The sequence below is a fragment of the Pseudonaja textilis genome, chromosome 3 (genome assembly GCF_049901715.1).
Source record: "Pseudonaja textilis isolate UNSWEBS1 chromosome 3, rPseTex1.2, whole genome shotgun sequence".
NCBI lineage: Eukaryota > Metazoa > Chordata > Lepidosauria > Squamata > Elapidae > Pseudonaja > Pseudonaja textilis.
The window spans coordinates 198,011,881-198,028,122 of record NC_141992.1 but is presented as its reverse complement, the minus strand read 5'-3'; the positions used below and the strand labels follow the sequence as shown (position 1 = coordinate 198,028,122).

Here is a 16,242-nt window from a genome sequence, read left to right as displayed (position 1 = left end):
CTGAAGCCATCCCAGGAGAATTCCAGGATCAAAAGCCGCCGAGAGGTCAAATAGAGCAAGGATGGATGCACTACCCGCATCCCGCTCCCGCCAGAGATCATCCAAAAGTGCAACCAATGCTGTTTCTGTCCCAAATCCAGGCCTGAATCCTGACTGGTAGATTAGAGATCTAGAGATTAACATCATGATTAATACTGGACCAACAACCAAACAATAAACAACAGTCTAATCAAGGAACCGGCAAGAACACTCCCACCAACACTGACAGGCCAAGCCATGTGTATATAAGAGCAAACACCACTCCCTTCTAGCACTGATGATGTTACCTAGTTGGGTCATGAAACGCCTGCAAGCAAACAACCCTGCTCAAAGAGTAGCAAGGACCCCATATTAACTCTTCCCCATCAACCACTCAGATAGACTACGTCCAGCCACTCCAAGGCCCACTGAACCATTATGGTTAAGAGCCTCTGATAGAACGTTCTCCACAAAGAACTTCATCTCCTTTTGAGTTCTTTGTGCTTGACTGGTCAGCAAACTCTGGACGTTAGTTACAATCTGGGCAGGAGGAAATAGCCAAGCAGAGGACAATCCTCCTTCTTTTGAGCTGATACCAAAACTTCAACATGCTTTGGTCATGGGACACTAGAAGACAAAATTATTCTACTGGCAAAGTTGAGGAAAGGTAGAATGGAAAGACAATGCATTGGCTGAATAGACAGGCTCACTGGAAAATCCTTGGAAGAGCTACAGATTACACTTGGAAAAGTTGAGGGACGGATGGACAGGATCAAAGAGTTGATGACACTGTCTTTGGAACCGCTATTAATGATTGTTGGAGACAAGCTGAGATGGTGAACGTTGGTTCCTGCAACCCCCAGAACTGACTTGATGGCATCTAAGCCTATCAGGAAATTCCAATTTTACTCCAGCCGTACTCTTGTGCTCATCAACTTTCTTGGGTAAATGTGAATTCTTGCATTATGAAAGTTGAGAACCATGCAGCGGTATGCACAAGTGTACACTGGAAACCACAACACACAAGGCTACTTCAGTTCCGGTTCTATGAAGGCAGGGTCTTTGTTGTCCACACAAACACAATTCTCTCACAGAAGGTATCAAACTTACCAATCTATGAAAGATGTCTACGACCTTCACCTTGGAGAAGTTGGGGGATTTGATTTCAGGTCTCTGATGTGTTTTGGCTAGAAGAACACAACAGAAGGGAAAACGTTACAACTTTGGAACCTGGTATCTTCCATATTTTAGTTCACACTGAAGATAGAGGCCTGAGACAAAGAAATGTGTGCTTTCCATTCACCCAAATACAGAATTTGACTCCGGGCAAGTTTCTAGTCCTTCAACCTAGGACAACCTAGAACATCTAAAAAAGAGCTGGAATAACACTTAGAATTTCAGAAGCCATGAAGGAAGAGTTTAATTCAATGAGCGTACAGTCCACTGAGCCTTCATGAAACACCAAAGCAACACGTCTTTGCTACCAGTCAATGGAGGTCATGGTTGAACCCAACCCTGTTGTGTTGTCTGCTCCAAAAGCTGTTGGGTTGGCAGCACCATGAAAATTTTAAGTCTGGTCCATATCATCATATGTGGTGGGCATGCACAAAAGCAAAAAAAAAAAAAAAATATTGGACAAAAATCCATACATGGTTGGAAAAAAAATGATAAAGCAACAGTCAGAACGATTAACCAGTGGAACAACTTGGCTCCAGAAATTGTGAATGCTCCAACGCTGGAGGCTTCCAAGAAGAGATTGGACAGCCGTGATGAAGGGTTTCTTGTCTAGGAGCGGGGTTGGACTAGAAGACCTCCAAGGTCCCTTCCAACTCTTATTCTGCTTTCTGTTTTTGTGGCTTCCCCAACCAGATGAGTTAACAGAAATTCTGTTATTATTCCAATTTTACCCCTTTTTTGAGCCAAAAGGATTGTTCATTTGGGGCTCGGGGATAGCAAAGGCCAAATTTCTCTAAGTTTGCAGGAATTGGGTATAATGAAAAGAAGAATTAGAGGGGACATGATAGCCCTGTTCCAGTATTTGAGGGGCTGCCCCAAAGAAGAGGGGTTGGCCAAAACACCTCAGGGCAGGACAAGAAGCAACGGGTGGAAACTAATCAAGGAGAGAAGCGACCTAGAACTAAGGAGGAATTTCTTGAGAATGAGAACAATTAAACAGTGGAACCGTTGTCTTCTGGAGGTTTTCAAGAAGAGATTAGACAATCATTTATCTATTATAAGGTCTCCTGCTTGAGCAGGGAGGTCAGGCTAGAAGACCTCCCAGGTCCCTTGTTCTGTATTCTATTTTCAGATCCAGGCCAGATTGGCAGAGGCTGCCACTTACGATGGATGTCTGGAGCTTCTGCGGTTTCAAAGAAGTCTTCCTCGTGCTCAATTTCGGAGTATTTGTTGAGGGACCGTTTGTGGGCCAGTGAGAGGACCTCCTGCAAGATATCCATCTTCCTCAAGATCTTGCACAAGCTGTGGATCCTCATGGCCTCCTCGTGCTCGATTATGGCTTTCTTGAGGTGGGCTTTCCCTGCAAAAAAACACAAAAACACAACAAACATGTCCACCTTGGAGAACCAGAAACCCAAAGCCCAATGCCAGCCTTGGGTTGGCCCCTTTTCTGAAAGGATCTGGTTGATCCTCCTCATCAACCCCTCAGAAGAAGACGTAGAAGAGAGCGGAGAGAAGGATCCCTTAGAAGGGATGAAAGAGGTACTATTTTAGAGAGTAGAAGACAACAAGAGGCAGGTGTAGAGGCAGAGAAGATATTTGGATTGAACATGAGTGTAGAGCCGGGGTGGGTGGGGGTGTCAAACTGGATTTCGAGGGCCGGATCCCCCTGGGCCAGGCCGGAGGGGGGGGGCAGGAAGGATGCCTCCTGCAGCACTTGGGCCTGCTAAAAATGTTTTTGGGCGTTTTTCAGCCCATTTTAAGTCTGTTTTGGGTGGCATTTGGGGCCATTTTTGAAACATTTTCAGCCCATTTGTTGGGCCATTTTTCGGGCCGTTTTGGGGTGTTTTTCTTTCTTGGACCATTTTGGGGTTGTTTTTCAGGACCTTTTCGGCCTCTTTTTCAGCTGCTTTTGGGTCATTTCTTGGACCGTTTTGGGGTTGTTTTTCATGACTTTTTCAGGCCACTTTTCCAGTTATTTTGGGTCATTTCTTGGACCGTTTTGGGGTTGTTTTTCATGACTTTTTCAGGCCACTTTTCCAGTTATTTTGGGTCATTTCTCGGGCCATTTTGGGGTCGTTTTTCAGGACTTTTTGGGGCCTCTTTTTCAGCTGTTTTGGGGTCATTTCTTGGGCTGTTTTTGGGTCATTTTCAGGACTTTTTGGGGCCTCTTTTTCAGCCATTTTGGGTCATTTCTCAGGCTGTTTTGGGGTTATTTTTCAGGACTTTTTCGGGCCTCTTTTCCAGCCATTTTTGGGTCATTTCTCGGGCCATTTTGGGGTCGTTTTTCAGGACTTTTTTGGGCGTCTTTTTGAAGCTGTTTTTCAACCTATTTTGGGGGCTGTTTTCAGCCTGCTGTGGGACCTTTTTTCAGTCTGTTTTTATGCCTGTTTTGGGGCATTTGGGGGTCGGCTTTGGCCCTTTTTGGGCTCTTTTTGAAGCTGTTTTTCAACCTATTTTGGGGGCTGTTTTCAGCCTGCTGTGGGACCTTTTTCAGTCTGTTTTTATGCCTGTTTTGGGGCATTTGGGGTCGGCTTTGGCCCTTTGCATCATTTTTGGCTGTTTTCGGGTCATTTCACACCCATTTTTGGCCCATTTTCAGCTGGCAGAATGCTGCAGGAGGCCACGGAGAGTGAAAATGAAGTGCGGGTGGCGGTGGTGCACGTGGCTTGTTTTAGCCGCCAGAGGCACCGCGGGCCAATCCTTTGATATTTCCAGGCCAGCCTTGCCAACCGGATTTAACCACCCCAGGGCTGGATTTGGCCCATGGGCCTTGAGTTTGACATCCTTGATGTAGAGGGATAAGGGAGGAGCATGGGAGATTGATCCAAAAGTCATTATGAGTTGAAATATTAACAAGAACAAGAGATGATGGATAGATATGGAATACATCTTAATATGGGATTTGTTTTATTAAAGATTAGAAAACAGCTAGAAACTAGAACTTGGGAAAATGTTATTATGCATACTTTTACATGATATGTTACTATAACTACTATGTATAAGTAAATATTAGAAGCTGACTACAATCACATATGCTTAAATAGTAAAGCGTAAGAGATGATAGATAGATACGTAATACTTTTAAATGGGAATTGTGTTAGGGGTTAGAAATAAGAGGCAGAAAGTAGAAATTGGGAAAACATTACTGCGCATACTGCTACAAAATATAATACATCATAACTACAATGTGTATGTAAATCTTAGAAATTGAAAGATTATCATTATGTACATCTAAATAATATTATTAGTATTTTGTATAAAGCAAATTGACCCAGACAACGTACTGATCACTAAGTATTTATATACGTTGAAGAAAAAATAAACCATACATAAAATTACAAAAAATAAATAAAGTAAACCTCTCAGTGCACACCTGCTCCATCCATCCAGATAACTGAGAAACTGCCTTAGCAAAATTGTCCTCTAAATTTTGACAGCTGACAGCTTTAAACTGTGGTCCTCTTACCCTAAATTGAAATACAATCTTCCCAGCAGACGGAACGAGCTTAATTTTTTTTTTAAAAAGGGAAGTCGTTCTACAAGTAGAAGTTCTACAATTCACACCGACAAAAAAAAAATGTTGCCCCTTATAGGAAGCAAGTCTACATTCTGGATGTGAATGCTGGCACTTCCACTGGGCACAGAAGTTGGCACGTCTGGAACCCACGACACAAACTAACCTCACAATGCAAAAGTTCTGCTTGGTTGGCTGGGAGACAAAGAGTTCTAAAGAGATGGTTCCGGAACTTGTGGGAGCTCTACGACTGGAGGGTTTTCAAGAAGTAATTGGGAAAACCATTTGTCTGGGGTGGTATAGGTCAGTGGTGAGTGGTGCGGTGGCCTAGAGATGGAGCTCTCGCCTCACAATCCAGAGGCTTGTGAGTTCGATTCTCTCTCTGGGCAACGATGAGAATATATCTGCCAAATATAACTCTGCACTGGCAACAGGGAAGGGCATCCGGCCATTAAAAAACACTCTGCTAGCTCCATTCAGTTGCCCAGTCGCCCACCCCACAAGGGTTTATGTTCCGCGGAAAACATTTTTTCCAAACAATATAGATAGTCCTCAATTTATGACTCACATTAAGCCCAAAATTTCTGTTGCTAAGCGAGACAGCTGCAAAGGGAGTTTTGTTGCACTTTACAAACTTTCAGTTGTTAAGTGAATCACTGGTGTTAAATTGGTCACGTGGTTGTTAAGCGAATCTGGCTTCCCCGTTGACTTGGCTGGTCAAAAGTTTGCAAATTTGTGATCCCCGGGACACGGCAACAGTCATAAGTACATGCCAGTTGCCAAGCCTCTGAGTTTTGATCACGTGACCAGAGGGGTGTGTGAGTTGCAATGGTCATAAGTGTGAAAAGCAGACCCAAATCACGTTTTTAGTGCCGTTGCAACTTTGAATGGTCACTAAACAAGTGGTTGCAAGTTGAGGACTACCTATACAGGCTGGTTGCCAAGTGCTGGAATTTCGATCACGTGACCCTGGGGAACGTTGCGAGGGTCATAAGTGCGAGGACCGGTTGCAAGGGCACTCTTTTCAGTGCCGTTGTAACTTTGAGCAATGGCTAAACTAACGGTTGTACATTGAGGAGTACCTGACACTATCAGCAGCCTAGGAGATGTCCTTCCTCTTATCTGACTTCTGACCTTCATTTCTGCACCTGGTTATTTTTTTTGAGGGAGAGGGGGCTGGGGTCACTCACCCAGGCGCCGGCGCGCTTCCTGGTCTCGCAAAAGTAAGGAAGGAGCCGGTCCTTCCGGCGTGGAGACGTGAAACTGGAGGAACGCTTTTTCATGCTCGGGAAAATCCACCTCCGACGTGGCTGCAGAAATAGAGAGAAGGTGATGGGAAGAAGGGATGGAGAGACGCTGGACCTTCCTTGGCCGTAAGCCAGGGCTGGGGAACGATGGCCCTTTGATGACTTGTGGACTTCAACTCCCAGAATTCCTAAGCCAGCATGGACCTATGGAGTTCAACTCCCAGAAGATAACTAACGATCTGCATTATTGATCTCTCCACACGACATCCTTAGTGAAGCATGCAACCAGCATGGATGAGGGGAGCACATCGTCTGTCCCGGCCACTTTTCACAGAGGCAGGATTGAAAGTGTTTTAACAAACTGCATCTGTTTGGTTTGGTGGCGGCAGCGCCTCAGATAGAAAGTCCCTACAGAGAGTGGTGAGGGCAGCGGAGAAGATGATAGGAAGCTCGCTCCCCGTTATTCAGGACGCTGCTTATAAGCACTGTGTGCTTTGAGCTCGGAGCATTGTTAGAGACCCCACACACCCATTTCATGGTCGTTTCTAGAGAGAGGAAGATGAAGGGAAGGGGAGGAGGAAAGGAGGAAGAGAAGGAAAAAGGAAGGAAGGGAAGAAGGAAGGAAGGAGAGAAAGAGGAGGGAGGAAGGAAGGAGAGAGAGAGGGGGATGGGAAGGAGGAAGGGAAGAAAGAAGAAATGAAGAGAGGGAGGAAGGAAAAAAGGAAGAACGAAGGAAGGAAGGAAAGAAAGACTATGAAAAGGAAAGAAGGAAAGAAAGAAGAAGGAAAAAAAAGAGAGAGGCTCTAACATGGGTGCTCTACATACAGCTCAGACTTGGTTCCTCCCTACATAGCGACGTCCCCTGTCTTCTCCCTCTCCCTCACAGAGAAGCTCTTGGCAACCGTGGTTACTCACAGGGGCAGTCGCAGAGTGCAACCGCGGCGTAGTAGTGCGAGAGGGCCTTGAAGTGCTCAGCTTTGACGTGCACCATGGAGGTCCAGGAGAAAGGCACATAGTCTTTGACCTGAGGCTGGGCCATGGTCTGGTGCACCAAGGAGTAGACTTCCTCTACCTGGGGAGGCAAAGAGGGGGCCAAGCTGAAGACGGGAAGTCCAAGGAGGGAAACAAAGAAGAGGACAGCGTCCCTTGAGGGCCACTAGAAGAACATCTGGCTTGATTTCCATAGCATGGTGCCAGGTTCGCGATGGTGGCAAACATCTGTAGCTCAGGGGTGGAGGTTGGGTCACCTCAGGTGAGGGTCACTGGGAGGGGAAGTGATGGTTGGGGAGGGGGTTGTGTGGGTTGGCATTCTACGAGCAACTCCTTCAACCGACTCATTGACCTACCAACCCCTCAGAATTCAAACCAACCGCATAACCAACCAGAGACGGTGTTGACCCTCAACCAATCCATGCTACCCCTCCCTTACCACCGGCACTTCATCTGCTAGTGACCCTCACCTGATGTGACCTCCCCATCACAAGACTCTCACCTGATGCAACCAATACCTGACCCATCACAAGAACCACACCTGATGCGATCCACACCAGAACAATCATAAGACCCATCACAAGACCCATACCTGACAAAACCCACACCTTGACCCATCTCAAGACCCTCACCTGAGGCAACCCACACCTGAACCATCAGAAGACCCATCAGAAGACCCATACCTGATAAAGGCCACACCTTGACCCATCACAAGACCCTCACCTGAGGCGACCCACACCTGAACCATCAGAAGACCCATCAGAAGACCCATACCTGACAAAACCCACACCTTGACCCATCTCAAGACCCTCACCTGAGGCAACCCACACCTGAACCATCAGAAGACCCATCAGAAGACCCATACCTGACAAAACCCACACCTCGACCCATCCCAAGACCATCACCTGAGGCAACCCACACCTGAACCATCAGAAGACCCATCACAACCCTCACCTGACATGACCTCCCCCCATCCCAAGACCCACTGACCACACAAAGCCCTTATAAGCAGAAGAACACCTCCAGCACTGACATTCCTTGCTGAAGGTGTTACCTAACCTTGTAATGAAATGTTTGGAAACCAAGTTTGGCCGAGAGCTAGCAGCCGACTCACGGGAGGCGAAGCCTGGGCCAACTCAGACAGAGGCAGAGTCGGGGCCTTCTGTCCTCTCCAGGCGGAGAGGCAGATGTCTTCGGGGCCCGAGCTGACTGAGGGGGTGGGACAGATGAGGCCCATCCCATGTAGCAATAGCACTTAGACTTATATACCGCTTTATAGTGCTTTACAGCCCTCTCTAAGCGGTTTACAGAGTCAGCATATTGGCTCGAATAATCAGGGTCCTCAGAGGAGGATGGAAGGATGAGTCAACCTTGAGCCTGGTGGGATTTGAACTGCCAAACTATAGGCAGGTGGCTGCAGAAGTAGCTTGCAGTACTGCACTCTAACCCAGTGATGGCTAACCTTTTCAGCTTGGTGTGTTGAAAATCGGGAAAAAGTGTGGCCTTCCTCGGGTCGTGTGTCACTTCAAGAAATATCAATAATTTGGTTTATGACGGACTGGGCTGGGGTGATCACACAGGGCTGTGAAACTCATCTCCCTGGTCTCAGGGCTGCAGGTGCAGGATGTGGGGATCGGAAGGCCACCTTACAGGGCTGTGAACCTCACGGATCTCCTTTCCTCCTGTAGCGTTCCTGAGGTAATGAAACTGACAAACCTCAGTTTATGGCGGTTAAAACTGGTTCTCTGCTGCAAAGATCTCACGGCAGCGGTGACACCACGCCTTCACGCCACAAGCAGGGAGCAGGGATTGGAGCCGAGCACGGGCAGCCTCTAAATGTGCAGGTTTTCCCCACACCAACAGGCGTGTCAGTCAAAGTGCCTCGGCGTGTCACGAGTGACACGCGTGTCATAGGTTAGCCATCACTGCTCTAACCACTGCGCCACAGAGGTTCCTTATATATGAATATATGAACATACGAACAGAGAGGAGAGGAGAGCAATGGAAAGCAATAAGCCGGATCTCAGGGAAAAACAGGCGAAGATGCTATCCAGCCCCTCCCTGGCTGGGAAATAAATAATAGGAGCTTGGGAGTAGCTGGTTGTCACAGACAACCATTTGTTTCTAGTATACAGCGAACAATTGGGATTTCTTGGCTAAACCCAGGTTTGTTGGGACTAACTTATTTGTTTATCCACGTGAATAAAAGACTGTTACTGCCCTGTTCCACAAAGGAGTTGTTTTACTTGTAAGTGGCTTAAGAAGGCTGGGTAATCACACTAGCCCACAAGTCCGGAGAAGGGACCTTCTGTCCCACCCGCCCCGGCCCTCACTGTGCCCGGTCCTCCCTGGTGGGACTCCAGATTCCTCCGCTCCAGTGGTGGGTTTCAAAAAATTTTTCCTACCGGTTTGGTGAGCGTGCGTACTTTGCATTTCCTAATAACCTTCTCCAGCAATCCCTGTGTGTGAAACAGCTGGCGTGCGGCAATCCGCTGTGCCACGCCAATCAGCTGAGCTTGAGAAACAAGGTATAAAGCACAGCCTAGAGTCCAGGCAGGCTGGTGGGCCAAACAGCTGATCGTCGGAACAAACCAAATGGTTCACTCTCAGCTGATCCTTGGAGCTTCCTGATCGCCCAAACCGGTAGCATACCACCCCTGCTCCGCTTCCTCTTGAACCCATTGTCGGATAGCCTACCCGGGCCGCTTCCTGGGCCAGATGCAGGTAGGTGAGGAAGTTGCTCTGGGCTCCGAGTAGGAGAACCTTCTCGAAGATGCATTCCTGCACCTGGGAGATCATCAGACGGACCAGCATGTTGAGGGAGGGGCTGCTCATGTCAAGGCTGGGGGCATTGGAGAAGTTCTCCTTCAGGTAGTTGAAGGCACCTGCAAAAGGAGAGGCCAGAGGAGATCAAGCACTGAGGAGGAATATGGTTCTGACCCAGGCTTCATCAAACGTCATTAAACACAAACTTGTTTCAAAAGCAAAACCTATTTCATTGCAACGCTGGGAATTACTTTCATTCCCAGCCAGAACTAATTATAAACAGTTCTTCAAGATCAGCACACGCCTTTCAGCGTTGTGAAATGCCGCCAAAAACAGAGGTCTCCAATTAGAAGAGAAACCAACCGAAATACCAGGAAAAAACCGACCAGAGCTTCAAGAAGGACTCGAAATCTATCGAACTACTTTGCTTCCTGCAAAGGTTTCGTCATCTTGGCCTGACTTTTATCCCTTATGGGAGGGGCAATCACCTCCGAGCTCTACTCCCGAGTTGCCCCCTTTGTTTCAGCTGCTCTCAACTTCTAGCAGCTCTGTGCATACGCGCACTGGGAACAGGCTCCCTCTGTTCCTCTGCCTCGCTGCTGCCAGACTCTGAAAGCTCCGGAGTCAGCACCCCACTCCCAGATGATCCTGGCCCCATCCCTGCATAGTTACATACCATCCATGCCCAACCAGTCACATGACCACCAAGCCACACCCAACAAATTAGGCCACGTCCACAGAACCAGTTAGTGGTCCCTGGGATTTAAAATTATGAGTTTGGTGGTCCGTGCGATCCAAAAGGTTGGTGACCCCTGGGTTAAAGCAAGCTGTACTGAATTGGGCTGATTTGTAGTCTAGTGGGGAACCCCACCACAGTCTGAGCACAGGAGCCTGCAAGCTTGGCCACTTTACGACTTGGTGGACTTTACGACTTGTGGACATTTTACAACTTCCCAGCCAGCAAGGGAATTCTGGAAGTTGAAGTCCATGCAAGTCGTAAAGTTCCCAAGTTTGGAGACCTCGATCTTAGCCGACTGGGGGAAATCAGGAGATTGTATTCAGCTATGGAAACCATTTATTCCTTGGGCACAGGTAGTCCTTGACTTACAACGGTTTGTTTAGCGGCTGTTCAAAGTTACCACGGCACTGAAAGAAAAGAAACGTTGTGACCGTTGTGGCATTCCTGCAAGTCACGCAACCAAAATCCAAGCCCTTGGCAAGGGGCATGTATTCTGTTCTCTTTAACAAAACCTCGCTTAACAACAGAAATCCTGCTCCCAATGTTGGTTGTAAGTCGAGGACTACCTGTATACAGGGGTGAGATTCAGCTGGTTTGGTCCGATTCGAGTGAACCGGATGTTAAATTTGCATCTGGTTCACTGAACCAGTATTTGAACCAACTGGTTGGGCCTGCCCTCCTCTCGCCTCGCAGGAGTCTCCACGTGGCCCATTTTCAATGCAGGTATGTGCAGGCTCTGCACAGAAGCTCTGGGAGGGGGAAAAAACAGCCCTCCTGGAAGTAGCGGAAGTCTGGAAACAGGCCTGTTTCCGGTTTCTGGAGGGCCACCAGAGTCCGAGGGAGGCCATTTTAGCCCTCCTGGAGGCCTGAGTGAAGCCTCCGGATTCTGGGGAAGGCAAAAAATGGCCCTCCCAGAAGTACCGGAAGTCTGGAAACGGGCCTGTTTCCGGTTTCTGGAGGGCCTCCAGAGCCCGGGGGAGGCCATTTTAGCCCTCCCAGAGGCCCGAGGGAAGCCTCCGGATTCTGGGGAAGGCAAAAAATGGCCCTCCCAGAAGTAGCGGAAGTCTGGAAACGGGCCTGTTTCCGGTTTCTGGAAGGCCTCCAGAGCCTGGGGAGGCCATTTTAGCCCTCCCAGAGGCCCGAGAGAAGCCTCCGGATTCTGGGGAAGGCAAAAATGGCCCTCCCAGAAGTACCGGAAGTCTGGAAGCAGGCCTGTTTCCGGCTTCTGGAGGGCCTCCAGAGCCCGGGGAGGCCATTTCAGCTCTCCCAGAGGCCCGAGGGAAGCCTCCGGATTCTAAGGAAGGTGAAAAACGGCCCTCCCAGAAGTTCCGGTAAGCCATGCTCACCATGGCCACCCACCCCCAGCAACCAGGCAGCGAACTGGTTACTGGGATTTTTGAATCCCACCCCTGCCTGTAAATGCTAGTCTTGGTATGGAGTAACGTGTGGTACGAAGCCCACCTCAACACTATCTACTACTTCGTGCCCCAATTGGAAACCCTAAGAAGGCTTGCCCAAGTCAACGTACCCGATGCCCTTTGGAAGGCTTCAATGGCGCAGTCCACCCCCTGCAAAGTGGTACGGTCCTGGCGCGCCCCGATTTGGGTGTGCAAGGCCCCGATGTTGAAAAGCACGCTTCCTTTCTCAAAAGCCAGGGCCCGCTGGTGAGAAGGCACGCCCGTCAGCGAATCGTACCTGGGAAGAAGAGCCGAGCAGTGAGACGGAGGAGGAGGAGGAGGAGGAGGAGGAGGAGGAGGAAGAAGAAGGAGGAAGGCGTTCTCTGAACTGGGTGGTTTCCTTGCAGGCGTTTCGTGACCCAACTAGGTAACATCATCAGTGCTAGAGGGAGTGGGGTGTGAGGAGAGGAAGAGGAGGAGGAGGAAGAAAAGGACTGTGGGGTCTTTGGTGCTCTCTGAGCTGGTGGTTTTCTTGCAGATATTTCTTCTTTATTAAATTTTATTGTACCGTACATTTTTCCTTAATATGTAACTGTTCATAATTAAACATCGTTGTGAACTGGTTGCATCAAATCCCTTTCCTCTCCTTCCCATCATGTTATGCATCCTAGTATCATGTAGTATAATCTCTCCATCACATTATACATCCAAATTGTCCCTGTTATTTCTTCCATTATGTATTATTATTATTAGAATCCTCACTTTGTGCAGTTCATATTATATCCTTGTACAGTTCAAAAATTTACTTTTTTACATTGTTTATTCTTACATCTTCTTCTATCCTCTACATATATGTGTTCTGTTGGTATTCGTTCCTTATTTAACACTAAACCCTGCTTCTGTTATTTATCCAATTATACAATATGTCTCATGTGAAGTAGCACCCTTGACGCCTCTTTATCTTTAAGTTCCATTGTAAGTCTGTCCATTTCAGTGCACTCCTAGTATTTATTACTTCCTCCTCCTGTAGGTGTCCTTGCACTTTTCCAATTTTGTGGGTATAAGATTCTAGCTGCAGTTGTTATATGTACGATTAAATATGTGAGTCTTTTATTGTTTTCCCTTGCTATTATCTCAAATAAAAATAGTTCCAGGCATTTCATTATCCAACTAAGTAACATCATCAGTGTTACAAGAGAGGGAGCAGGAGGAAGGAGGAGGAGGAGAACGGATGTGGGGTCCTTGGTGCTCTCTGAGCTATGTTGTTTTCTTGCAGACATTTCATGACCCAACTAGGTAACAGCATCAGTGATAGAAGGGAATAGAGTTTGTGGAGAAGAGGAGGAGGAGGAGGAGGAGGAGGAGGAGGAGGAGGAGGAGGAGGAGGAGGAGGAGGAGGAGGAGGAGGAGAAGTAAAGGGTCCTTGCTCTTTCTGAGTTTTGAGGTTTTCTTGCAGACATTTCCTGACCCAACTAGGTAACAGCATCAGTGCTGGAAGGTGTAAACACCCTCTCCCTTCTACTACTGATGATGTTCCCTAATTGGGTCACGGAACGTCTGCAAGAAACCCACCAATCTCAGAGTGTGCCAAGGACCCCTCATTTCAAACCCCGAGCTCCCAAGATTCTCCTCTCTGGATTCCCTCTGTGCAACGCCGAACCCCTCCCCCACCCCCCACCCCCCACTGACCAGTGGAAAAAAAGTCCCAGGTTCTGATGGGGCGAGAAGAATCGATTGTCGAGGAAGTAGAGCTGGCTGTAATATTCCATCAGGAGTTCAAGGCCCGCCTTGTTCCGGCTGGGTGCCCGCATGGCCTGTTGGGGACACAAGACGGGGAGAGAGGCAAAAAGAGCCATGAATAACAGAGTAACAGGGTTGGGCGGGGCCTTTGGAGGTCATCTAGTCCAACCCCCCCTGCTCAAGCAGGAGATCCTGTCTTATTCCGGACAAATGGTTGGGTCCAATCTCTTCTTATTAAAACTTTCCAGTGTTGGAGCATTTCCAACTTCTGGAGGCAAGTTAGTTCTTCCGGTTAATTGTTGTTAATTAATTAATTAATATATGTCAATTGCTTACAAGATAATAGGTATAAGTAAAAACATAAGTTATGAATACATGGATACGTATAAGAAAAATAAGAAAAATAAAAAGAACAATAGGACAGGGACGATAGGCACATCGGTGCGCTTATGCACGCCCCCTACAGACCTCTTAGGAAAGGGGTGAGGTCAATAGTAGAAGGTCTAAGGTTAAAGTTTTGGGGGTTTGGGGAAGAAACCACAGAGTCAAGTGGAGTATTCCAGACTTTGACCACTCTGTTGCTGAAGTCGTATTTCCTGCCATCAAGCTTGGTGCGGTTAACCTTGAGTTTGTATCTGTTGTGTGCTCTTGTGTTGTTATGCTTGAAGCTGAAGTATTCATTGACAGGTAAGTCATTGCAATGTATGATTTTATATACCATATTTAGATGAGACCCAAGACGGCATAATTCAAGGTTTTCTAGATCTAGAATTTCAAGTCTGGTGGCATAAGGTATTCTGCAACGAGTAGAGGAGTGGAGAACTCTTCTTGTGAAATATTTCTGGACTTTCTCAACTGTGCTAATATCAGTTACATAATGTGAGTTCCAGACTGATGAGCTGTATTCGAGTATTGGTCTAGCAAATGTTTTGTATGCTCTAATTATTAATGTAATATTACCAGAGAAAAAGCTACGTAAGATTAGGTAACAATTCTTAATGCCTTTTTGGCTATGTAGTTGCAGTGGGCTCTAGCACTTAGATCATTTGAGATGAGTGCTCCAAGGTCCTTGACAGAGTTTGGCTCCTCAACAAGGTCTTGACTATTTAGCTTGTTTTTTATTTTCTGATTTATTCTGCCAATATGTAGGACAGAGCATTTATTTGTTGAAATTTGAATTTGCCATTTGTTTGACGATTCTGATAATGGGGATACAGACATTGGAAGGTGCCTCGGAGGTGGTCTAGTCTAACCCCCTGTTGTGGTCTGCCGGCAGCCTGAGGATGGCAGTAGAGTAGGACAGTGGGGAAGAACCTGGGCCAGTCCGAGAGTCTGGGGAGGACTCGGACAATGGTCCTGCGTCCGATAAAGAGATGGGGCCAGGGCCATCCGGGAGTTAGTGCAGACTCCAGAGCCTCCAGAATATGACATCAGCGAGGCAGAGGAGCAGAGGGAGCCTGTTCCCAGTGCGCGCATGCGCAGAGCTGCCAGGAGGCAAGAACAATTGAGACAAAAGGAGTGACTTGGGAGTAAGGCTTGGAGTTGATTGCTACACCGGCTGTCTTCCAAACTTACCTCCCCCACTACACACACAACACACACCCAGATCACACACCTGGCGCAAATCCACAAGGGCTTCCAGCTCCGCCTTGTAGGAGTCTTCGTCTTCCTGGTAGTGTTCTTTAATGACGGCCTGGAGTTGCACACGAAATGAAAACACACTTGTTGTTGTTTGTGGTTGTTCTTAACCAATTTGCCTGAACTTCCCGCTTTCAAAACCACTGCGAAATCAAGCCCTCGACTTACGACCAGAACGGAGTTGTCCGTTGTTCCGTGAGACCTTAGTTAAAATGTGTTTTGTCCCATTTCTACAACCATTCTTGTGGCTGTTGGGAAGTGAATCATGGCCGTCGTTAAGTTAGTCACACGGTTGTTAGGTGAATCTGCCTTCCCCATGGGCTTTGCCGGTCACAAAAGGGGCTCATGAGACACACACACCCCCGGACACAATTTTGACCACGTGACCGTGGGCATTCTTGCCACCGTTGTGTGAAAAACGGCCCTTAAGTCACTTTTTTTCAGTGCTGTCGTCGGTTCGAACGGTCACTAAATGGACTGTTGTAAGTCGAGGACTACTTGTCAACAGGTTTCTTCAATTCTTTCCCCTGTAACCAGAGAGTTTCACCACCAACCCCACTTCCCCAAGAGAAACTCTGTTTTAGGAAATTAGGAATTAACGAGAAGCCCACCAGATTTAAGGGCTGTTTCGCACCCACCTCTTTGCCTCCCTTCAAAGGCTGGAGACTGGATCACCGCACCATCTACGAGATCTCCTTACCTTCAGGGGAGCTGCCCAGTCCAGTTCTTTGGTCTCCTTCAAACCCAGGGGGATCATCGGGACGCTAATGGAGTCACTGAGAAACAGAAAGAGAGAGAGAGAGTGAGGCAGAGTGAGAGAGAGAGAGATGAGAAAGAGAAGGAGGGAAGGAGAATGAGAGAGAGCGTGGGAGAGAGAGAGAAAAGAGAGAGGGAGAGAGAGAGAAAAAGAGGGGGGAAGAGACAAAGTGAGAAAGAGAAAAATGAGAGAGGAGAGAGAGAAAAAGAGAGACGGGGAGAGAGAGAGGGGGAGAGAGAAAGAGAGGAGAAAGAGAG

At 47.7% G+C, this 16,242-nt stretch overlaps 1 protein-coding gene across 1 annotated transcript in view; it reads right to left on the bottom strand.

The window, feature by feature from the left end:
- Positions 1-16,242, bottom strand: part of RHPN1 (rhophilin Rho GTPase binding protein 1) — a 50,023-nt gene that overhangs the window by 11,846 nt on the left and 21,935 nt on the right. The window contains exons 4-12 of the mRNA XM_087931819.1: positions 15,929-16,004; positions 15,206-15,283; positions 13,540-13,664; positions 11,982-12,148; positions 9,646-9,833; positions 6,874-7,030; positions 5,902-6,021; positions 2,360-2,554; positions 1,129-1,205 (exon numbers count right to left, since the gene is read on the bottom strand). Of these exons, the coding sequence (XP_087787945.1) occupies positions 1,129-1,205; positions 2,360-2,554; positions 5,902-6,021; positions 6,874-7,030; positions 9,646-9,833; positions 11,982-12,148; positions 13,540-13,664; positions 15,206-15,283; positions 15,929-16,004 (1,183 nt within the window). The remainder of the gene's footprint in view (positions 1-1,128; positions 1,206-2,359; positions 2,555-5,901; positions 6,022-6,873; positions 7,031-9,645; positions 9,834-11,981; positions 12,149-13,539; positions 13,665-15,205; positions 15,284-15,928; positions 16,005-16,242) is intronic.